Below are 25787 nucleotides of genomic sequence, written 5' to 3'. Positions count from 1 at the left end.
TTACAACTAGGACTTGCTGCTATACTTACCTTGGTTTTATGTGCTATGGTTACCCTACCACTGATGCCCCTAATATTACCCTCTGGAATATGCTCCACGCTTTCTATCTATCTCTGGACCCTGCCCCCCCCCCCCAGTATTCCTGAGACTACTACCTTGGAGGTCCTTTTCCTCAATTTAGCTTCCAAGTCCCTAAAATCATTCTTTAGGACACTCCATCTGCCAAAATGCACCATGACAGCTGGGTCTTTCCCAGCCCCTCCCAGTAATCTGTCCACCAGATCCGTGATGTGCTGAACCCGAGCGCCCGGTAGACAACATACAGTTTAGCACTTCAGGTCTTTGTTAGATTGCCTCTCTGTCCCCTACAACCAGAAACCGTCTTTCCTTTGCCCCCCCCCCCCCACCCCCCCCACTGAAGGAGTTATTCCCCTGGCAGCTAGGAGATTCCCTCACAGCTCCAGCAGTGCTGGTCCCTGACTGGGATCACCAATGTCACTCAATGGAGCGTACTTATACCCCACTGAGGTTGGTATTTGAGCTGATTGAAGACATGTGAAAGATATTTGTTCTGACCCATTTAGGAGTCAAGATCCAACAATAGTCTGTGCTCTTTCATTTTTCAACTTAATTTTCAGGAAGCTGACAGCCAAGAGAGGGGCTGGAAATGCAGAATTTCTATATCTCTTTATAACAGATTTGAACTTTTTTTCAATTTATTTTTTTACACAAGTATAAAATAACCCAACCCACTACCGAAATAGAAACTGCAACATTAAGCATCAAAATAATTTGATGCATCTGTTGTACATAAAACAATTAGATCGGGCAACACCAGTTCCAGATCTATGGGTAGAACCATGTGACTAGATGAGATTGGTCCAATAGGAGTCACTTGTCAAACAAGATTTTGCTTGAAGTAATACTTTTGTTTCATACCCCAATATTCAAGATCATATATGGTCATTCCTACCTCAAATGAGCACAGTACGGTCAAGTCAATTTTTGCAGCTTTTTGTATTAGTCATGACAAATTCAAGTAAAAGAGCCTGTACTCTGTGCTGACAGGAGATTTCACCTAGGTTTAAAGTCTACATTCAATGCAGGTAAAAATGTTGATGTGCTGTAATATACCCATTGTATGTTCCTATGTCTTTAACAGCCTCAAAAGTTGCATGTTTGTGTCTGAAGACCTGCCACTTTCATACAGGAGACCAACAGCATGTAGCGCCAATACTAAGCCACTGAAGAAAACAATTCAGCATGCAAGAATTTGACAAATGCCATTAAATTGTGTTCAGCAATGACTCCTGGTGCGATTTGGGTCTGTAGACAACATAAGTTAACAGGAGAATACGAGACGAAAAACTAACCCATTTGCAATTTCTAGACTTTAAAGTTAAATCTGTACTATGGCTGCTACCACCGCTGAACACCTAAAACTGCATCTTGTGCCAAACCAATGACTTCAGTACTTTGATTCACTGACCTGGAACAAGCATGCAGATCCAAAATGTTAAATATAAAGCAGAACTCAAAGTTTCAGTGAAGCTGGTTCAAACTAGTTATTTCACTAACAGATGCAGTGGCTGTTAGCACTGTATAAACTGTATGCAGTAGCCACAGGTACATAGACAGGAACTTCCCATTCAACTGAACAATACAGAGTTAGGCTTAGCAGTGCTTAGCCATTAACAGGGAGCTTTGTATTCTTTGAATGAATATAAAGCTTCCTCTGACTGACATCCATCGGCCTGCTTCAAAGTCCCCCTCAATCAACCAGAGGAAGCTTTGTATTCCTCACTAGAATACAAAGTTCCCTGTGACTGGCCAAGTGGCACTCAGTCTGATTTGATTTTTGCGGGACCAAGATTCCATCCCACTGCGGGAATAGTGCTGTATACAGTTTATACAGCACACAGTCGCTGCATCGGTTACTGAAGTAAATAGTTCATTTGGACCAGCTTGGTCCAAACAAACGAAAGTTTGTTAAATCCCTGGGGTCAGCTTTAAGTCAGAACTTCTGATCTGCATACTTCTGGTTCTGCAACTCAAATCACTGAAAACTTCAGTAGAGAGGGTTTGGACACAAACTAGGTATAGTTCAGGGACTATGAAAGCTAGTCCAGTTATAAACAGTGTTGTCATATTGCACAAACTTGTACCTAAAACTGCATTTTTCTTCCCATAAAAAGGGTACCCGACTTCAGATTGCATCGCAAACTGGACATAGACCAGTGGACTAGCCCATCGCACTATATACATTGTCACAAAAGTCAATGAGATTTTATTTAACATTTTTTGTACCACACACTTAAAATATGAACCTCTTGGAGCTGAAGCCTCCTGGACCTTTTAAGGGGGTTTATGATCATGTGATCGCTGTGATTGGCAGTCACAGGATCAGAAAGCTCCCAATGGCAAGCAGTGACTGGGGAGCTTTCCGTTAGCTGCCAGTAAATGTTGGGAGCACATAGGGTGCATGCTTTCAGCACAGCTGTACTTGCACTAAAGCATGTAAATATGCAGCCGCTTGGCGCCAATGCCCACCCTCCGCATATTTGCATTGCAAGAGGTTAAGCTACATGGAAGAGGTCTAAAATGACATTCTACTGGAATCTAAAGAATAAATGCGTCCCTACAAATTGAGGTCATACCCCCTTATTAATTGTCAAACAGAACATATGGACACATCCCTGCAAATGAAGATCAAACCTCTCGCCAATTCTCACAAAATAAAATTTAAAAGTATTTCAAAGTGTAATCCTTTATTATAGATATTACACAATATATTACACAAAGTTTAAAAACACTTTATAGCTGCTGCAATGTGAAGTTTTACCAGTGTTTGGTCATGACAATGACTCGCAATAGCTTCATTCATTTACAACTATCTATAAACATTACTCTAAATGAACTTGAGTGATGTTATCAGTCTTTGTCCTTACCATACTCAGCGCAAATTCTGATAAGCATCAGTAACACTACCTACAACAGATGCATACTTACCCAATGTGGATTTTCTGTAAACTCAAATCCTGTTATTTTAACATATGCTGCTCTATTTAGCAAAAAACCTACCCATAGCATTTTATAATTTTGTGTGGTAAAATAAAGGCTGAGGCAGTAAAGCTGTAAAAACCAGTTGGGTTTAAACTCGACTGTCAATATCTTTTCCCATTCATCCCAGCAAGATTCAAACCTAAAATGGAATAATAAATGAGCCCCATTTATAAAAACTTTAGAGATAAGCAAGATGATTCCAGGCTTAACTAAAGAAAAATACAAATTTGTTTGGTCATTGGGTAACAATATCACTTCTGGTTTCTTTTTTACACCTTAGTAAATATCTTCCTATGAAAATGTAGAAACTGTGCAGTAAAGTTTTTTTCTGGAATTTTTAATAAATGAGCTTTACAATCAGGAATACATAGGGTACGGTTTTGCAACTCTGGTGCTTTTTTGTTCAAGCCATAATCGAAATGGCTTTTTAACAACTATAGTTTTGTATACATCTGTGTACAATGCACTGTGTCCTTGAATAAAATGAACACATACCAAAAAAATATCTTGAGACATTGTCAAATTGTTCATGCAAGGCAAAGTGACAGGGTCTCTGCAAAAGGGACCAAGGGACCCTCCCCACCACTCCTCCCTGGCCCCTGTATATATTCACCTTGCCTGACTTGCCCTCTCAATTGCAGCCTGCACTAAAAGCAGCAGGGTGGTAAGCGGGGTGGGGGGGGGGGGGGCGAGTGTGGTCATCAATTCTCTGGTCATACAACAGTGCTTGGGCCTAGAAACTAGGCCCAAGCACACTGTACAGGGGAGCAGGTCACATGCTCCCCGATACCTGGAAGCAACATGTAGTGTCAACAGCTGTAACTGAGGGAGCACAAGCAAGATGAGTATAAGGGGATTGCATGCGCAAAGTAATGTGGGGGGGGGGGGCTAACAAACATTCTATATAATATATACACGCAAAACATGAAAGCAGATGCTGCAGATTACCTCAGTAAGTGAAATAACCTACCGAAGGCACCACCATCATTAACAAAGGTTTTTTCAAGATGGTGGATCTCTGATACCACTACAGGGAAGGGATTATGAATCAAAACAAGGTATGCATACAAGCACAATATATTTTCTAGCTATTTTACTTAGATTACAAAAGAAATGAAGAAAAAAAAAAAGTTCTACTTAAAAGTGGAGTGCCTAAAAGAGAACTATAAACACAAGAGGAATTTTGGCTTACCTGTAATTTCCACATCTTAGAGTACAATACAGGACACAGGCAGAATATTCATACACCATGGGTTATAGGCATGTACCTTCATGTGATTGGATACTGACAAAGCTTTAGTGGACATGCCCCATGGGCACTTCCCCTATAACCCTATCCCAGTCCACGAATCCTCAGTTTTTTGCAAGCAGTGGAGAGTAACCAAGGAGTGGAAGGGAGGGTAACCTGTGTCCTGTACAGTACTCCAAGATATAGAATTTACAGGCAAGTCAATTCCCATCTTAATCGTACAGTACACGACACAGGAAGAATATTCTTACACCAGGTAATGAATAAGAAGGGTGGGCAACAAGGAGGCATAAGTAATTGTGCCAAGATGCCCAACAAGGGTCAAAATAACCAACTTCAGAGGGCAGCTTCAAGAACCTTGCAGCCGAAAGCTGAAGTAGCAGAAAATTGGAAGTCCAAGTGGTAAAACTTTGAACAGAAGATGAGATAGCGGCCTTACACAACTGTGCTACCAAGGTTTGGTGCTGAAATGCAGACTAAACACCCACCAATTTGGTGGAATGGGTACGTAGAAGTGCAGATTTCTTTGAGAAAGTAGGTTATTGCAACCAGATTCCATATGCCTAGTGCAATTGTGGACCTTGAAGAAGGTGTAAATTATGAGGTCCATAAAATGGGACAAAGGGGGAATCAGTCAGTCTGACTGGAACAGTAGCCTTGAGGTATAATCATATAACTGTCTTAAGGTGACACAGATCCAAATCTTTCTGGTTTAGCAGTGACCAGACAAAATTTAGCTCTGCGTGGCACTTCCTGCTTAACAGAATTCAATCTATGGGTCGATCTATGTCAAATGGGACAACTTTTTTTCGACTGATGCCTATCGGCCGCAGGCACTGACTGGTTAGTGTGTTCTGGAGATTCCCCTGCTGTCAGAATACAATGGTACAGCGGGTAATGCTAAGCCATTAATTACAACAATGTTCTTGTTTTATATTATAAATCAAAACACAGAAAATGGGTATACCCTTAAAAGAGACAACACCAATAGATTACACTAGCACATTCATACGGAACCAAAAAATAAATAAAAAATGTTGGTGTTTGTCAAATTCTTTGGCTATCTACTGAAAAATATGGAGGAAGTGGCTCTGCCCAAAGACGACTAGGTTTGTTCACTGCCCTCACAAGCGGGTCTCATTTCCCACACAGAGAATGCAAAACACAAACGATGTATGATGCATGCTGATGTAAGGGAAAAAGAGCAAGAGCTCCAGGTGTATGTTTCTATCCTCAAACGTTCCAAGAGACGAAAGGAATATAAATTTAGCCCATAGTCTACCCAAAGATAAACGTATATTAAGTGGACAAGCCCTGAAAGCTCTTCATTTCAACTTTTTTTTTTTTAAACTACTACATGGTAGAGCAGTCAGCGATCTGGCTGAATTCAGCAACCACCAATTATATACATATTTCAAAACACATTATTGGTGTTATCTTGAAACATGTACAGCCACTAAAAATGCACAGTGGCAACATAGGCAAGAAAACATTGCTGCATTTGTATTTAGTAAAAGGGCATGTTTATTGTGTTTACAAACAAGTTCCAAAAACAAAAAGGAAAACATGTATGACTGTACTACTTTCTAGTAGTATCTTTGTGTTTTTTTTTTTTCCCCAAAAATGCCAACAGGCCCTCATGCTGCATGAAGGTCATCTAAAGATTTATTAGAAAATCAACACGGTTCCACTCACAGTTCACCAAGACAGATCTAAAACTAACATGTTTAGACAAACAAAAAAAAAAAAAAATATATATATATATATATAGAAAATTAAGAAGACTAAAGTTTTGATGTATTTTGATTTTATATATTTTGACGGAGATAGCAAAAAGGTTTCAAGCAAGATCCGCCACACATGGATGCCCTGCATTTCACAAAATTCTGTGGAGCTTTGGAACAAAAAGTTTTTTTCATTTCTTGAACATAAAAAAAAAAAAAAAATCATTTGAAAACCATTAAGTAGTAAATGTGAGTTTTTTTCTTTATTTTTTATTATTACTTTTTTTTATTTTTTATTTTTTATTAAAGAAACTAAGGACAGAGGCCGTAGTTTTCATTATAACACTGCTGCTCTTATCTTGTCTGAAGCATTAGTGTTTTTTCTCCTTTTTTTATATTTGGCTATTAGTTCATTTATCTACCATATTGAGTAAATTGCAGGCAAAGTTTTTCAAACAATTTCAATAGAAACACCCCTTTTTTCTTGAAAATACAGCAGTGTTTAAAAGGACATTTTCGTTTTCATTGCAAATAAGGAAACTTCCCTTCTATGAACAGGAAAAAAATATCTATAAACCTTGTAAACAGATCTGTATCATTTATAACATAAATAATCAAATGAACAACCCTGGGCCACCCAAAAAATAATAATGTGGATCAAAATAAACTAGAATGTTTCTAACATACTGTCCAGGCCAATCACCGTTTAGTGTAACTGATGCTCTGCAGGTTGCTTTTGCTGGGTTACGAAGTATCTTGTCAAAGAGTTCATCCCAATTATCCCATCCCTTTTCCTTCCCAAGAAAAGCACCCTCAGTCTGGCAGAAAGCATTTTTTAAAAAAATAAATCTACATTCATACAAGTGAGTCTTCATTTGAAGTCCAAGGAGCAGGCACTCTTCTGCCCGCTGCATTGTGTGTAAAGGACCCAGTTTTCTTTTCAAATCAGCTAGAATGTTGACATTCGTCTTACAATCAGAGTGAAGTCTCCAGACTATGTAGTGGACTGCCTGGGGATGAAGAGGTAGCTGACTTGTTCGGTTCTATAGTAAGATGTATTCCACTATCGACAGCATTATTATTTTGATTGGGAGAGGGAGGTGGAGTAGAGTGACGTTTTGTGGGAGCATCATCTTCAGCATCTGTGTCATCAATGAGCGGAATATGAGGCTCGGAGTCTTCTATTCTAAACTCTGGGTGTGTCATGAAATTGTGGATAGAGCTTCGTGATTCAGGCTTTTCCAATCCTTCATACAGAGAACTACGAAATGCATTCACCACTCGAATCTGTCAAAGTCAGAGGAGTAAAGGGAAATAAAAAGAGAAAAATATTTTAATAAGCTTAGGAATAAAAAGTGGTCTGGATATGGTTTGTATGTGATTTTGAATTCACAAATACTACAACAATGAGTCAAAACTGTGCAAAATGCAGTGGACTTGCAACACACTGTAAAAATAAACAGACGTTTTAGTCAATATAAAAGAACACTGATTTTTTTGTGTGGTGGCAAACAAAGTCATTACTTTCATACTGCATTTAGTGACGAATACTATAAAAAAAAAAAAAAAAAAAAATCATTGCCAAGATATTTTACAAGTACTTAAACGTTTAAATGCTTTTTATAAACAAACTAAGGAAAAAAATATATTGGCACAACAGGTAAACCAATTCTCATGCCAGGAATTAGGATACCAACTATGAAGCCAAGCATTATGTAAGCTGAATGGCACAATGAACTTGGAGCTGCTGAAAGTCATGCAGTAAAGCAAACAAACACACTGTGTAATAGATCTCACGAGTGTAAATATTCGAGTATATACCAAATCATTTAAAATCTGCTTATGATTTGTATAACTAGAAACCAAAGCAAAAAAAAATAAAAAATGGAAGCATAACTCATGAGCACTACAAGTGACATTAGACTACATGATCTAAAGTGTTTAAAAGAAAATGTTTCTTTTTTCACATAGAAAACCATAGCAGTATGTGGGAATCCGTTTAGATACCATTAGCAGCACAAACTGTTGTTCTACTAGACAACACCAAACAATGGTCAGTTTTGTATTCTTAGCTGTTTACACTACGCCCATTATACTGCACAAATTGGCAGTGCAGCACAGAGACTATCTCCGTGTTAAGCAATTTGCAAAGTTTTACAGAGGTCTTCCCTTATCAAGCCCCAGACAGGATCAGCAACTCAATACTATTCATTACTTTAAACCTCATGCAGCCTTACATATGCATTTATACACTGTATAGCAAAAACATGGAACTATTTGGCTTTTTCTGCCGCACTGGGAGCTTTAAATATACAGTATGATGTTCTGTATACATAGATTGGCGATTTAAAATGTCTTACTGTCCATTGCCAATGGTTCAATAAAGTTATTTTATGATTGATAAATGTGAAGTAAAAAAAATAAAAATACAGGCACCATCCCCATAAAGAGCATTAAGGTAAATATTTACTCTCCTCCCCTCCCAGAAGGGGGGAGAGGGAGAAAAAAAAAAGGTAAGTGGCACTTTGAGTGTGCATTAAGTTTTATTTTATGTTCCGGTGTCCCCAGTATGAGAATGTTCAGTATATGGTAAACAGAAGGTGGCAAATCACCTTGTTTTGCCAGATTATACAATTAGATGCTCTTTACACTAGCTAACTTTACAAAACTGACTGATTCCCTAAAAAAAAAATCATTATCCATTCTATCATTTCTAAAGCATTTTACTTTCCGCTAAAGAAGATGCCCATATATGCTAGATGGTCAAGATACTAATTAAGCAGCATATGAGGAGCCAAAAGAGTGTTAGAAATGTGCTTACATAAATGTGTACATAGCATAAAATAAGCCCTTTGAGAAAAATTTCAAAGATTGTAGTAAAAACCAGTTAAAACCTTTACCCTCTAAATGATTTTTGTTGGGGTCTTGATCTTCATTGAAAACATTTCCTATCTCTGTAAACTCATTCCGATCAATATGAACCTGTCACCAGAGTAATCAAAATGGGGGCAACAAAACCTGGCAGTGGTTCAAACCCTTTCATACTTTAGAACAAAAAAGCTTTGTCTGAAGTTGTGCCTTAGCAGAAAAATTCTCCACACAGGATTTTGAAAAATATTTAGTCACAGAGGCAGTCTGCGCAAAGACATCTGTATTACACTGTTACACTCTGCAGAGCTCAGGGGGGAGGTGGAGGGAACGAAGCAAAAAAAAAAAAAAAAAAAAAAAAAAAAAACAACAAACCATGTACATAAGTATTTACAGCCTTTGCAAGGGGACTCAAAATTGCGCTCAGGTGCATCCTGTTTCCACTGATCATCCTTGAGAAATTTCTACAACTTGGAGTCCACCTGTTGTAAATTCAGATGATTGGACATGATTGGGAAAGGCACACACTTGTCTATATAAGGTCCCACAGTTAGAAGGGCACATCAAAGCACAAACCAAGCCATGGAGTCCAAGGAATTGTCTTGTAGACATCTGAGACAGGATTGTATTCAAGGCACAGAAAAATTTCCAATGAGAGCAGTGGTCGCCATCATCCGTGAATGGAAGAAGTTTGGAACCACCAGGACTCTTCCTAGAGCGGGTCGCCCGGCTAAAGTGAGCAATCGGGGGAGAAGGGCATTAGTCAGGGAGGTGACCAAGGACCAGATGGTGACCCTGACAGAGCTCCAGTGTTTCTCTGTGGAGAGAGGAGGAAAAAAAAAGCCATCTCTGTAGCACTCCACCAATCAGGCCTGTATGGTAGAGTGGCCAGATGGAAGCCAGTCAGTAAAAGGCAAATAACAGCCTGCCTGGAGTGTGCCAAAAGGTAAGCACCATACCTGGAGGAAACCAGGCACTGCTCTTTACCTGGCCAATACTATCCCTACAGTGAAGCATGGTGGTGGCAGCATCATGCTGTGGGGATGTTTTTCAGCAGCAGAAACTGGAAGACTAGTTAGGCTCAAGGGGAAGATGAATGTAACAATGTACAGAGACATCTTTGAAGAAAACCTGCTCCAAAGTGACTGGGGTGAAAGTTAATCTTCCAACAGGACAGTGACCTCAAGCACAGCCAAGATAACAAAGGAGTGACTACGGGACAACACTGTGAATGTCCTTAAGTGGCCCAGCCAGAGACCTGATTTAAACCCGATTGAACATCTCTGGAGAGATCTGAAAATTGCTGTGTACTGGCACTCCCCCCAGCCAACCTGATGGAGCTTCAGAGGTCCTGTAAAGAATGGGAGAAACTGCCCAAAAATAGGTGTGTCAGGCTTGTAGCATCATACTCAAAAAGACTTGAGGATGTAATCAGTGCCAAAGCTGCTTCAACAAAGTATTGAGCAAAGGCTGTGAAATACCGATAGCGCCTGAAAAACACCTGTAAACTGCCTCTTCTGCTGCTCCAATGAGAAAGCCTAAGTGGTTTCATCCTGCGGTGCGTTTGCAGGATTGGGGGGTCCTGCAAGCATCTTTGGGGCCGTGCAGGAGTGTTGTATACAGCGCTCCTAAACTGCCCCTGCCATTGAGAACCATGGACACCACTGCCAAAGTGCCTGCAAAGCACTTCTGTGCTTTTCAGGGGCTTTTAACCTTTTCCTTGGCCGATAGCGTGAAAGCAGCCTTATGGTAGCATATACACAGTGCCTTGAAAAAGTATTCACACACCTTCAAATTTTTGTCATGTTACAACCAAAACCGTAAATGCCGTTTAATGGATTTTATGTGATAGAACACAAAGTGGCACATAATTGTATAGCAGAAGGAAAATCAAATAGTTTTTCAAAAGCCTTTACAAATTAATATCTGAAATACTTTGTAGAACCACCTTACGCTGCAATTAGAGCTGTAGTCTTTTTAGGGATATCTCTACCAGCTTTGCACATCTAGATTGACATTTTTGCCCATTTTTTTGAAAAATGGCTCAAGCTCTATCAGATTGGATGGAGAGGGTCTGAACAGTAATTTTCAATTCTTGCCACAGATTCTCAATTGGATTTAGGTCTGGACTTTCCATTCTAACACACGAATATGTTTTGATCTAAAACCATTCCATTGCAGCTCTTGCTGTACGTTTAGCGTCATTGTCCTGCTGGAAGGTGAACCTCCACCTCAATCTTCGATCTTTTGAAGACCAAGGTTTACTTCTAAGATTGCCCTGTATTTGACTCCATCCATCTTCCCATCAACTCTGACCAGCTTCACTGTCCATGCTGAAGAAAAGTATCCCCCCACATGATGCTGCCACCACGTTTCATGGTGGGGATGGTATGTTCAGGGTGATGTGCAGTATTAGTTTTCCACCACATATAGCATTTTGCTTTTAGGCCAAAAAGTACAATTTTGGTCTCATCGGACCAGAGCACTTTCGTCCCATGTTTGCTGTGTCCCCCATGTGGCTTCTTGCAAACTGCAAAGGGGACTTCCTATGGCTTTCTTCTTTTTCTCTTTACTCCTTCATAAAGGCCAGATTTGTAGAGTGCATAACTAATCGTCTTGTGGACAGATTCTCCCACCTGATCTGTGGATCTCTGCAGCTCCTCTAGCGTTACCATGGGCCTCTTGGCTGCTTCTCTGATAAATGCTCTCCTTGCCCAGCCTGTCAGTTTAGGTGGACGGCCATGTCCTGGTAGGTTTGCAGTTGTGTCACTCTTTCCATTTTCGGACAATGAATTGAACAGTGCTCCATGAGATGTTCACAGCATGGGTTATTTTTTTTATTTTTATTACCCAACCCTGCTTTAAACACAACTTAAACCCTGACCTGTCTGGCGTGTTCCTTGGTCTTCATGATGCTTTTATTCACTAAGGTTCTCTAACAAACATGAAGGCTTCACAGAACAGCTGTACTTAAAGAGATTAAGTTACACACATTTGGACTATTTACTAATTAGGTGACTTCTGAAGGAAATTGGTTCCGCTAGATTTTAGGTAGGGGTATCAGAGTAAAGGGGGTTAAATACCAATGAATGCTAGACTTTTCAAATCTTTATTTGTAACAAATTTGGAAAACCATTTATCACTTTACTTCCACTTCACAATTATGTGCCACTTTGTGTTGGTCTAGCACAGAAAATCCATTTGTTTTTGGTTGTAACATGACATTGTGGAACATTTCAAGGGATAGGAATACTTTTTCAGAGTAATTTTTTCCTGCTAACAAAGGTCCACAATAAGTCTTATGCAAATCCATCACTGGGAAGGTCTCTAGATTGCCCTCAATATCAAATTTTATAGTTTGTCACTGAAAATGGTAGAGAAAGTTCTGCCCCGTATTTCCACCAGAGAGCACCACCCAACTATAAAATTGGGTATTGAGACCTTTTTTGGCTCCCCTTACCAATTGAGTGCGCCTTCATATTGACCCTAGATTGACCCAGCTCTTTATAAATACTTACACAACAGCACCCTATCTGGTTGTAGGCCGTGATTTATGGGTTTCCATGAAACAGCTCAAGCCATCTATAGCAGGAAAAACTATATGCTACCTTAAGCCAGCAGGCATGGTTATATGTAATAGCTTATATGTCCTACTAAGGGTGCTTTTTATGCATTGTTCACCAATTTCAGTGTTTTTAAATGTGTACTACTAAAAGGTGGAATTAAATTTTATATATTTGAATTCTTGTGCCTATAAAGTCCATGGATTTAGTTTAAATTGTATTGCTCATAAGTGGCACATTTTAGAATTCCTTTCTGGGTCTTTGCATTACCAACTGGCAAGCACCCACATGTTCTCTTTATAACACTGGCTTATGTTTAAGTGCTCTTAATAGTACATATAACCATTGTCTGAAGAATGCTGCACATATAGATAATATATATTTCTAATATTTAAACAAAAAAAAAAGTCACATTTTCAGGTGAGTCAGCAATCTGGGTGTTGGGTATGTCCAGCCTTTAAGCCCTGGTTCACATTGGTGCGACTTGACATGCTGGCAATTGCTTCTGATTTGACAATGGCACTGGCCTACTCGGTGCGATGTTGCACCAATTTCAAAAAGTTTCCGTTCTTTTTGCAATTTTGGGATGCGATTTACATTGACATCTGTGCAGAAACCAACAGTTGTCTGAAATCGCAGCCAAAATCGGGACTGACATGCGGGAGTGAAATTATGCGAGTTCAACTGAACTCGCACAGCTTCATTCCCGCAGCTCAGTGTGAACCTGGGCTTAATGGTGTTTTTCAGGAGCGAATTTAAGCTATTCTCTTTACAGAAGCATTTTGAAAACAGAGTATCGCCATCAGTTCATGTCTAGTATTTGTATCTTCAGTATCAGTATCTTCTGGAACGTTTGGTAACTGATCTGATCTAATTTCTGATCATGGATGTACTTTCTTTTGTAGGCACCAATTTACCAGATAATATATAGAGCTAAAAACTCTTGGGGTTTTTAGAGCTAGTAAGCTGTAGGACAGGAGAAAATCTGATTTAGTGAGGATGGGACAGCATTGCTTTATATCTCAGACTTTGTTTTATGATTTTATCATGTAGCTATAGAAAGTATTTGGGCTATTATGTCCATTTGGTATCCCTGCATTTTGTTACATAAATAGTCAAGGAATTCCAGTTCCAAGTGAAGCTTGCCAATTTACTTTTTGGATCTCCCTGCACTGCTGACAAGGCTAGAACCGTTTTTGGGAAACCCCGGACCTAAAAAGGAAGCTACCACCGTAAAAGAAGAAAATGTCTGACTACCAACGCCGAAGGCGTGGGGGGAATGCTGTGCTACTTATTCCTTAAAAGAGGAAAAACTTATGTGGAACTAAAAAATATGGTGTTAAGAAGTGTTTATCAATACATTTGTTGTCAAATCAAAGTTCAATCCACTTCCAACAAAAGCCATTCCTAAGACAGACCTGTATAAAAGTACAAAAGGACAATCTGTGTGCCATGGATGTAAAGCTAGAGACAACCAAAACAAATATTCACAACACTAGGCATATACTCGAAAATTTACCGACACTGCCACCTTGCATATATACAAGAACATCAATATAAAACAAATAACTGATGAAGCAAGATCTATAAATTAAACGTGCAGGATATCAGACTTTAAGCTTGCATTTGCTAATAATCAAACCAGTCCATTAGCCCTCTAAAAATAAACACACAGGGTGTATTATCCTTGTGAAGGGAAAGCTTTATGAACAGCCTGAACAATGAGATTACTGAGGAGAAAATGAGAAAGGTTAGGTGTGTGGATTAGGATGTGTTAATTTCATGCACTTAGGAACACACACTCACACCCCACAGTAGTAGAAGCGGTAGAGGAGGAAAACACTACATGTGTAGGGGTAGAAATATTTGTTACATCATGATGCTGGCTGGCGATGGAGGGTTGCCGCCTTAAAGCCCCCTGAATGGAACTTCCACTTTGGAAAGCATTCACTACATCCATCTGCAAGGAATCAGAGATTGTGACAGCTTGCTCAGCAAGAGAGAGAGAGAACAAGAGAAAGGACCATCCCATCTACAACAAATAAAAAAAAGCAAAAAAAGAGAAAGGCACTTTTATAGAGTAGCTAATAAAAGCAAATTGAAGAAAGCTTAAAAGAAGATCAAGAGAAACTAAGATTCTTTCAAGCGTATTTAGGGAAAATACAAAGAAGGTAGAGAGCTCACGCACATTCTGAATCAGCCACCTAAACTTAGCGCTAACAAACGAGCTATGACTTTAAATATATTCCCTTAACCCTTATAAAGTGCTTGCCTTATTCAAGACCATACCTGAGTCTGAATTCTGTTTAGGCCCCTAAACCATAAGATCTGACCACGGCGTAACTCCCTCTCTGCATGATCAATCTCCTCTGTATCTTCAGCAAGCTCTTCTTCTGGAATTTCATCCTTATGTGTTCCATGACCTGCCTCCTTGAGGAACTTCAAACGACTCGTTGGTATTGTGGTTACCAGCTAAACAAAGAAAAAAATATATGTCTAAGAAAACTGTTTAGCAACTGGCAAAAACAGCTTTACCCAAGTACACAATTATTTTTTCAGAAAAAAAATCTTCAACAATCCTAAATTCTAATCTTGTATACACATGTGCAAACATTAAAAACGTAATACCGTAGAATCTGAATAAATGCACCAAAAATGAAATAAAGCATGCGTAATGTAAAATGTTAATACAACATGCATTTTTAAATGTTACCTTTGTTTATCTTTAATGCTTTGACATTCTTTTAAGTCAAACTAAGAATCAAATATTAAAATACAACCTGTGCACAATCTAAATTAAGGAAATTCTCAAAGCAAAATATGGTTGTGGAGAACACATACTGATATAGCAAGAAAATTTTTTAGATTGGGCAGGATAGGCCTTGCCTGAACAGAATATGCAAAATCTCAAAACCTAATAAAAAAAATAAAAAAAAATAAAAAAGAAGTTACCTGGCCCCAAAGTAATGTTCCCATACCCAGGAAAACTGACCAGAGCCATTGATCTACTGTCAATTCTGTACAACTAAAAGGTTTTCCGCCAAACTGAACAATTACGATCTACAAAAGGGATAAGAAAAATAATTAAGTACCCCAAATGGGTAAAAGCAATGCTCATCAAATAAACACAGGAATTTTAGAAGTGCAGCAAAGGCATGACATTCATACAAGTTCTGTTATTGCAAAAAAAAAAAAAAAAAAAAAAAGTTGAAAAACTCGTTTAAATTTAGAATCAGGTGATAAGATTCAGTAATTCCACTGAAAAAAAATAAAATAAAAAAAAATAAAAACAAAAATCAAATGAGGTCATCAGCTGCATTATAGGTACAGCGGCTACCTGGGATCCTGGAATTTGTTCATCCCTGAGGTAACATAGTTACAAATCTTCATCTCCAATTCTCCTCCCATAGGCATGTGAAACAGTAGGCTAGGAAGGAGTATTTAGGAAAATACAAAAACATGTAACCTCTGATCAAAAGAAAGTTTCTTGCAGCGTTGCCTACCAGAATTAGGAGGAACTCAAAAAAAATATATAAAATGCTCTTGTAGACTTGTAATTTTATTACATACAGACATTTATTGTTTACAGTTTAACACCGAAAACATGGTTCACTTACCTGTATTATAAAAGTACCTAATACAATGCTGCAGAATATGATATTGTTAAATATCCCTTCAAACACATTTCTTTCTCCATGAATCTTCCTGGCATTAATTTCATTGAAAAGCTGCATCATAACGAAGGTGTTGAACACAATGGTATAATGTTGTGATGGAGGCGCATGGAGGGGAGCATTTCTACCACTGTCGATATCAAAAAGTTTCTCGCCTGTTAAAAAGAAATCACATAATTATCCAAAATTACTGTCTCCCTGTGAAAAGATAACTTTGAATCAATTATCTTTAGCCTTGTACACACAATGAGATCAGACAAATGATTGTCCGTTTTTTTGTTGCATGCTAGTCTATCGAAAATTAAGAGGTTACTAAAGTTATCAAAATCCTTGTACGACAGAATACAACGTCAGTAGTGATGTAATATATTCCGATTTTTTTTCGGAATAAAGTGTTATGGGAAATTATTTAGTGTTTGTCCCTTTGGATATTGTTGGATGAACTGTTGTGATTGGCTCTCAAAAAGTGTGTTCCAACGTTCAGATTATCACATGTTTGACGTGAAAGCGATTTTTGTCATTTTCTGATTGCGTGTACTAGCGGTTCTAGTATTTGATACATTTCCTAAAGAATCATCTGAAATGTTCACTGTAAAGCTTAATATGCCAAGTGTGAGCATACAAAATGTTAACAGCTAGCTGTGCAAGACTGAATTAACAAGGTGATAAAGAGCAGAACATGTGGACTCGTTTCTGACAATAAGTGTAACCCAATACCCAGGGCTTAATTAGGCTACAAGTAAAGGATAAACAGAGAAATATTTTAATGCCTTGATATAGGGATATTAGGTCTGGAAGTAGTTCTTGCTGTTAGGTTGGGTGCTTGCAGGTCATTTCATTTAACTTCTATTAACCACTTCTGGCCCAGGCCTATTTCTGACATTCGTTTACAAGTTAAAATCAGTATTTTTTTACTAGAAAATTACTTAGAACCCCAAAACATTCTATTTTATAGCAAAGACTCTAGAGAATAAAATGGAGATCTTTGCATACTTTATGTCACACTGCATTTGCGCAGCGTTCTTACAAACATAATTTTTTGGGGAAAAAACACTTTTTGAATAAAAAATAAGCACACGCTAAAGTTACCCCAATTTTGTACAATGTAAAAGATGTTACGTCAAGTAAATGGATACCAAACATGTCATGCTTTAATATTGCGCACGCTTATTTAATGGCGACAAACTATGGTACTTAATCTCCATAGGTGACTTTTTAGAGTTACAGGGGATGTCTTGTGCCAGAATTATTGCTCTCGCTCCAATGTTCGCGGTGATACCTCACATGTGTGGTTTGAACAATGTTTACATATGTGGCTGCGACTTGCATATGCGTTCGCCTTTGGTGTGCAAGTTAAGAGGGACAGCGCACTTAATTTTTGTTTTCCTTATTTTTGTTTTCAGTTTTATACGGTTCCTTTAAAAAAAATTTTTTAGATCACTGTTATTCCTATTGCAAGGAATCTATACATCCCTTGTAATATAAATAAGCAGGAAAGGGCCTCTAATGCAAAATCTGGGGTCAAAAAGACCTCAGATCTCACATTTACACTTAAAGCAGAGTCCCGACTAAAAATAAAAAATTATTAATAGTCAGCAGCTACAAATATTGCAGCTGGTGACTTAATAATCGGACACTTACCTGTCCCAGGGTCCAGCAATGCGGGAGAACGAAGCCCCGTCGGCATTGTCACTGTGGGCTGCGCACTGTGACTGGCCAGGCAATCATCTGGGACCTATGACCGCAGATGTCGCAGATAATTGCCGAGGGGGAGAGGTGAACTTACTTCTGGCACTGCAGTGCCCCAGGAGGAAGTGGGAGCTGGAACCCTCTATAAAAAAAAATATAGGATTTTTACATCATACTTACCTGTAAGGTCCTTTTGAGTACATCATGGGACAGAGTCCAGCTAATATTCATTACCTGCTGGGTTGTACTACTTCAGTAGGTGAATGGACACTGGTAGACCAAAGGTCTTCTTCAGACAGGAAGTGATTGCCTATAACACCCCTCCCATACAGGAAGCACTCCAGTTTTGTAGCTAGTACTGAATCCTCAAAAAAGAGGGGAGGGATCTCTGTGTCCCATGATGTACTCAAAGGATTCTACAGGCAAGTATGATGTAAAAAAACGGAGTTAGTACTCACCGGTAACTCCTTTTCCAGTGGTCTTCCAGGACAGCCCTTGAGAGACAGAGTCCCTCCCATCGACCCAGGAAACACATTGCCAACAGTTCAAAAGGCGGACCTTCAGGTCCCTGGTCAGTCATTTACCAAGAACCGAAGGATGGAACTGTAAAAAACAACATAACCACAACAAGTAATATCGTTATATTAACCTTATGAGAGAAACAAGGGGTGGGATTGTGCTGTCCTGGAAGACCACTGGAAAAGGAGTTACTGGTGAGTACTAACTCTTGTTTTCCCCAGTTGTCTTCCAGGACAGCCCTTGAAAGGATCCCCAAGTACTCACCAGATTAGGGTGGGACCACGGCCTGGAGGACTTTCCTCCCAAAAGCCTGATCCTGACTGGACATTGGTTCCAGTCGATAATGTTTTGTAAAGGTGGAAAAGCTTGACCACGTGGCTGCTTTACATATTTGCTCCGGGGTGGCACCAGTCTTTTCTGCCCAGGGTGCCACCAAAGCCCTTGTGGAATGAGCTCTAATAACCCCAGGAGGGTGTTTGTTCATTGCTCTATAACCCTCAGTTATAGCTAACCTGATCCACCTAGCTATGGTGGCTTTTGAAGCCTTCTGTTCTTTACGTTGACCTGAAAACAGGACGAAGAGAGAATCTGAGATTCTAAATGGATTTGTTACCTTAAGGTATTCTTAATAAATGAAATGTCTAATAAATGAAATCTTTCCTCTTTCTTAATTGATGCATTCTGGCAGAAAGAAGGAAGAACAATGTCCTGTGACCTATGGAAACTAGATGCCACTTTTGGCAAGAACCCAGGGTCTGTCCTTAGAACAACTCTGTCTTCTACAATTTGTAGGAACGGTTCTCTTATTGAAAAAGCTTGCATCTCACTAACCCTATGGGCTGAGGTGATTGCTACAAGCAGAACCGTCTTGAATGTGATCAGTCTTAGAGAGGCCTCTGATATAGGTTCAAAGGGTGAACCTAAGAACGCTTTCAGTACAACAGCTAGATGCCAGGATGGAGCTTTGTTGACTCTGATTGGTTTACGTCTAGAGATTGCTTTACAAAACCTAGAGATGAAAGGATCTTCCTGCAACCGTTTTTCTAGGTACACACTTAAGGCAGCTATCTGAACCTTGATAGTACTAGGAGTTAACCCCTTGTCTATCCCCTCTTGTAAAAACTGAAGGATATTAGCTGTGTCCATGCCTTTTCTCCCACAGTCCTCCAACCAACTAATACAATTTTCTCCAGACCTTTTTATATATAGCTCTGTGGGTTGGCTTTCTACTCTGTAATAGGGTCTGAATTACTCTGTCAGGCCTTTACTTCAAGATTTCCTCTTCAGTAACCACGCTGAGAGGTTCAGCAAGGCTACTCAAGGGTGAAAAAGAGGTCCCTGCGACAAGAGGTCCTGTCTGCGGGGAAAGCTCAGTGGAGGCTGGTCTGTCAGCTGTAGCAACGTTGTAAACCATGGTCTTTTGGGCCAAAATGGTGCTACGAGGATTAAGCATGTTTCCTCCGCAAGGAATTTCGCTAGAACCCTTGGGATGAGGGAATGTTTCACTTTTTTGGGAATCAAGACCTCTTTCTCCAATTCCCTGCCCTTTAAGTGTTCTAACAAGAACCTCTGGAGGTCCCTTTGATGGAACCTGGCCCATTGTACAGCCGGAATGGCTTTGTCACAAGACCTAGTACCGACATGACCTCCCTTACTGTACACTTGGGACAACTTTGTGGCAGAGAATCTCTTTTCTCCAGATTCAATTTTTTTTCCTCTGGTAGCACTATCGTCTGACCCACCAACCTGACTTTGTAGCCTAAGTACAGGATCTCCTGAGTAGGTATAGTCTTGGATTTTTCCCGACTGACAATCCACCCTAACTGATTCAGACTGAGCTGTGTTAACTCTAAGTCCTGAGAGAGCTTGTTCTCCGAGTGGGCAGTCACAAGTAAGTAGTCTAGATATGGACCGACTGAAGTCTTAACGGAACTAGTGCCACCCCGAGAACCTTGGTAAAGATTCTCGGGGAGGATGACAGTCCGAATGGAAGTGCTCTGCACTGAAAATTATACATTTTTGCATCCATCTGAATAGCCATCCAAAGAAATTTCTGGCATTCCTTCCTTATAGGGATATGCAGATAGGCGTCCCTCAAGTCCAGGGTAGCCATAAACACCTCCTTTTGGAGGAGATTCTTTATTGAATAAATGGACTCCATCCGAAATTTCTTGTACCGGAGGGAGAGGTTCAGAGGGCGGAGGTTCATGGTCAGTCTGAACTTAACAGACGGCTTTTTTACTACAAAAATATGAGTGTAAAAACCGTCCCCTTGCTCCTGAATTGGGACTGGTGTCAATACCTCTTGATCCACCATCTCCCCTATCAGTAATGGCAAAGCCCTGGCCTTTTCTGAGTGACTCAGGAGCTTTTTGTTACAAGAAATTTTGAGGGTGGGCAGCTGTGAAACTCTAGCGCATACCCTCTTATTAGATTTAGGACAAACTTGTTTGAGGTGATCCTCTCCCACTGTGGAAGAAAGTTCGATAACCTTCCCCCCACAGGGAGCCTGACGTCACTGGGGCTTAGGGGTCTGACTGGGGCAGTTAAAAAGTATGCCCCCTTTTCCTTTTTGTCCGGTCCAGTGCTTCTTGGGTTTGAACTCCTGTTTTTGCGGGTTCTTTTGAGGGATGAAAAAATTTTCTTGGAAATTTTTTTTATTTTATGGGAAAGGTCTTTTTATCTGCCGTCCTTTCTAAGGCAGTATCTAATTCAGGCCCAAAGACCAGATCTCCTGTAAAAGGGACACTGCACAGGCGAGTTTTGTACGACGTGTCTCCACCCCAAGTTTTCATCCATACTGCTCTCCTAGCTGCAACTGAGAGTGCTGCCGTCTTAGCCGTGAATTTCACGGAATCAGTGGAGGCATCAGAAATAAAACTTGTGGCCTTAAAAAGCATAGGAAAGGTTTTTAGCCCTAGGAGTGCCCGCTTTAAGATGGTCCTGCAGTTGTGATAACCAAAACTCTTGATTTCTAGCCACACAGGATGTGGCTAGAGCTGGTTTCAACCCTGCCATGGAGGCATCCCAGGCCCTCTTTAGGACTACATCTGTCCATTGGATCTTTTAAATTACCCATGTCCTCGAAGGCTAGGTCAGACTGTTTTGAGACCTTGGACAGAGGAGCGTCTAGTTTATGATTTTTATTCCAGACCGCCCCTGGGCTCTCATCAAAAGGGAATCTTTTTAGCGAATTGGAAAAGACCTTTTTATCTGGTTCAGACCATTCCTTAAGGACCAGGTCAGAAAGTACTTTATGTATGAGAAAAACTTTTGCTTTCTTTTTCCCTAGAGCCTCATACATTAGATCAGGTCTGGTTAATGGAGTTCTCTTTTTCATCAATTTCCAGCGTATCATAAATGGCACTCAATAGCTCTTCTACCTCTTCAAGAGATAGCTTACATCTTGCGCCCTTGTTAGCTACAGCCTGATCCTCATCCTGATCTGAATCTACATCAGAGGATTCAGGACTAACGCGGGGCTATGCTCCCTGACTATACGGGGCTCCCCGGAACTGGGTGTTGTAAGGCATGGTGAGGAGGAGATTGTAGTCTCCCTACTGGTGGAAGCAGCTATACCGACATCCGTAATTAAATCCCAAAGAGGTAATGGTAGGTTATCCTCGCGCTATAGTGGTAAAGTTAGAGCAGGTTGGTGTGGTTGCAGCAAAAAACACCGACAGAGGTGCAAACCCTCCCCTCAAAGTGACAGTAAATAAGAAATAGATGGTGTTGCGCTCCACACCAAATAAATTAAGTCTAATAACACAATTACTAAATAATCGCATAAAATCTTGAAAACGCACTCATGGGATTAAAATTAAAATCACTAAATCGCATAAAATCTTGAAAACGTGCTCATGCGATTAAAATTCCATTAATTCTAAGATAAATACCAAGTGAATAATACAGTGCTTGAAATAAAACTATTTCCTACTAATATTCATAAAATGAAAAATGATCTATATAATCGTGATAAAGTGACAAGAAAAGAATCGCAAATCTTAAAATTGTCAAAAGAATCGTGACATCAAACAAATCTGTGTCAGTCCATGAAAGTGCATCCAAGTGCCAGCATGTGTGCAGAAAAAAAATATATATGATAATAAATACACAATAAAAATATATAAAACGGTGTGTGAAAAAAATTATTATCGCAGAATACAAAAGATAATAGTCCAGCAAACGTGATAAAAAATGTCTCTAAATAAGTATAAAAAAGCTAAATCACAAAGTTCATGCAGAAAATGAAATAAATCCACGCTGTGCTATGTGAAGAAATGAATCCTATGAACAACCCCGGGATGATTCCACCAGTGATTTTGCAGCTCCTTAAACGTGGGTGCTCACACACTGAGTGCAGTGGGTACCTTACCTCACTGCTGTCAGTAAGACAGCAAAATGCTCCAGTGCAACAGTTGTGTCCTCAAATGGGGTGTATATCCTCAGTGGGTGTAGGGGAACTTCAACACTTTGCGGTGTATATCCTAAATGTAGTATGGGCGCCCCCAAAACCTTTTCCTCCAGATATTCCGCAAGGGATCGCAAGTCAGACCCAAGAAAGAAAGGGGGTCCCTGATGCCCTGATGAAGTCACGTGATCAACGACGATACGCGTAGGATTGGCCTAGGAGGATACCGGAAGTGACGTCCGGGGTACGAACGAGGAAGCCGTTCGTTGTTTGTTAGTGGAAAAAACGTTTGATTTTTACTGCATAAATGTGAGTACCCAGGACTTAGTTCCTTTTTATAATAAAGTATTTGTGTGAACGTACTTCACCATTGGAGCCCCCCCTCTTTCTTTCTTGGGTCTGACTTGCGATCCCTTGTGGAATATCTGGAGGAAAAGGTTTTGGGGGCGCCCATACTACATTTAGGATATACACCGCAAAGTGTTGAAGTTCCCCTACACCCACTGAGGATATACACCCCATTTGAGGACACAACTGTTGCACTGGAGCATTTTGCTGTCTTACTGACAGCAGTGAGGTAAGGTACCCACTGCACTCAGTGTGTGAGCACCCACGTTTAAGGAGCTGCAAAATCACTGGTGGAATCATCCCGGGGTTGTTCATAGGATTCATTTCTTCACATAGCACAGCGTGGATTTATTTCATTTTCTGCATGAACTTTGTGATTTAGCTTTTTTATACTTATTTAGAGACATTTTTTATCACGTTTGCTGGACTATTATCTTTTGTATTCTGCGATAATAATTTTTTTCACACACCGTTTTATATATTTTTATTGTGTATTTATTATCATATATATTTTTTTCTGCACACATGCTGGCACTTGGATGCACTTTCATGGACTGACACAGATTTGTTTGATGTCACGATTCTTTTGACAATTTTAAGATTTGCGATTCTTTTCTTGTCACTTTATCACGATTATATAGATCATTTTTCATTTTATGAATATTAGTAGGAAATAGTTTTATTTCAAGCACTGTATTATTCACTTGGTATTTATCTTCGAATTAATGGAATTTTAATCGCATGAGCACGTTTTCAAGATTTTATGCGATTATTTAGTGATTTTAATTTTAATCCCATGAGTGCGTTTTCAAGATTTTATGCGATTATTTAGTAATTGTGTTATTAGACTTAATTTATTTGGTGTGGAGCGCAACACCATTTATTTCTTATTTAAATCCCAAAGAGATTTAAAAGTCAAAGCCATCTCTTCTTTAAAGGAGCCAAGGAACTTAGCCAAGGGGGAGTCTGCCTCTGTTTTAAGAATGCCTGCAAAACACTGTTTGCATAAAGCTTTACCAGAGCCTGAGGATAGTCTATTTCCACAATTAGGGCATTTTTTTGCGGCCTGACTTGTCTTGCCTTGCCTTGGGGCCTCCTTAGCCGGAAACAAGTAAAAGGCATCCTTAGTGTTTAAAATCAATTCCTAAAGAACACCTGTGCTGCACCACCACCGCAAAAAAAATCTCCCGGCCTGTCAGGTGACCACCACCATGGTGTACTACAGATCCCAGTCTAATAACCACCAAACTACCACAGTAATGGCCTGCCCAGCAGCCTACCTGGACTTGACTGATGCCTGCCTCCACCAGAGCATCCTGGGGATTAGCCTCCATGGTCCCCCTTGAGATCCGGATCCCGCCGCTAGTCCGGTATAGCTGGATGCTGGCGGGATCATACAGGCACAGCGTGGGCTTCCCTCTTCCTCCAGGGATCCGGAAGTCTCGGCCCACAAAGATGACTTAGTTCCCTCGGAAATGATGCGACCCACCGCTTTTAGAGCAGAGAGCAGAGGAAAACACAGACCAGCTACACTGCTCTCGGGGGGGGAACACCATCCTGACCTTGGCCAATTCGGGACTGGAGAGAGGAAGGGAGCGGGTCTGCTGCTAACCGCCGGACTGTACCCGAGCCCCAATACATAAAATGCGGACTAGTTTGAAGAGTGCCGGATAGGACCCAGTCCCCCTGCGCAGATTCACACCCTTCAGGCAGCCCCTGAGAAATGTAGTCCGACGGAGGAAACAAATGACTGACCAGGGACCTGAAGGTCCGCCTTTTGAACTGTTGGCAATGTGTTTCCTGGGTCGATGGGAGGGACTCCATCTCTCAAGGGCTGTCCTGGAAGACAACTGGGGAAATTCAATTTCCTTTTTTATACACCATGGGACACATCAGGCTAACATTCATTACCTGCTGGGATGTCCCAGAGTATTAGCCTTGAGGAGAGGGAGCCAATGCCAAACAATAGCCATCAGAACTTATACGGCAGTCCGCAGTACACTGCAGTCAAAAGCCGAATCCTCAGCTGCTCGAAAAATCCACTTGATAAAATTTTTTTGAATGTATGCACTGAAGACCAGGTAAGCAGCCTTACAAATCTGAACCAGATACCTGATGGCAAAAAGCCCAGGAGGTACCTACACCCCCGGTAGAATAAGCTTTATGTTTCAGATCGTAGCCTAAATGACCAACTGACGGACCCAATTGGCAATGAAAGCTTTGGAAGCTGTCTGCCCCTTCTTGGGTCCTTTTGGTAAACAAAAATCTGATTCTACAAAGAATGCAGTCACCTCACTTCCACCGAACGAGGCTGAGAGGAAAAAAAAAAAAGGCAAAATAATATCCTGATTTAAATGATATACCAACAGCACTTTTGGCAAAAAGGATGAACAGGTCGTAACTGGATCAAGTACAGTTCCCTGGATGAAAGGGCCGCCAACTCAGACACTCTTCTAGCCGAGGTGATAGCCATCAGGAAGGCTAGCTTGCGTGACAGCAAGTCCAATAGAATTTCCTTAATAGGTTCAAATGGTTTTCCGCAACACAGACAGCACCAAGTTCAGGTCCCAAGGACACATAGGTGACCTAATGGAGGGGAAGCAAGCAAGTTGCCCCTTGCATAAAGGTTCGGATCAGTGAATGGGAGGCTAAAGGCCTTTGAAAGGACACAGATGGGGC

General features: G+C 40.3%; 1 protein-coding gene across 9 annotated transcripts in view; it reads right to left on the bottom strand.

Annotated features, from left to right (window-relative positions):
• Nucleotides 1-2751: 2751 nt before the first annotated feature.
• Nucleotides 2752-25787, bottom strand: part of ATP2B1 (ATPase plasma membrane Ca2+ transporting 1) — a 275438-nt gene continuing 252402 nt past the window's right edge. For 3 of the 9 annotated variants that reach the window (XM_077471059.1, XM_077471058.1, XM_077471057.1), the window contains exons 18-22: nucleotides 16085-16296; nucleotides 15420-15527; nucleotides 14757-14939; nucleotides 14314-14499; nucleotides 2752-7323 (exon numbers count right to left, since the gene is read on the bottom strand). In XM_077471059.1, coding sequence (XP_077327185.1) covers nucleotides 7012-7323; nucleotides 14314-14499; nucleotides 14757-14939; nucleotides 15420-15527; nucleotides 16085-16296 — 1001 coding nt within the window. In that variant the 3' untranslated portion in view covers nucleotides 2752-7011. Of the gene's footprint in view, nucleotides 7324-14273; nucleotides 14500-14756; nucleotides 14940-15419; nucleotides 15528-16084; nucleotides 16297-25787 lie in introns of all 9 variants that reach the window. The other 6 variants (XM_077471060.1, XM_077471061.1, XM_077471062.1 and 3 more) reach the window with 6 other exon arrangements.

The sequence above is a fragment of the Lithobates pipiens genome, unplaced genomic scaffold (assembly GCF_037356315.1).
Source record: "Lithobates pipiens isolate NorthernLeopardFrog02 unplaced genomic scaffold, aLitPip1_a1.2 Scaffold_8, whole genome shotgun sequence".
Classification (NCBI taxonomy): Eukaryota; Metazoa; Chordata; class Amphibia; order Anura; family Ranidae; genus Lithobates; species Lithobates pipiens.
This window is presented reverse-complemented; position numbering and strand designations above follow the sequence as displayed.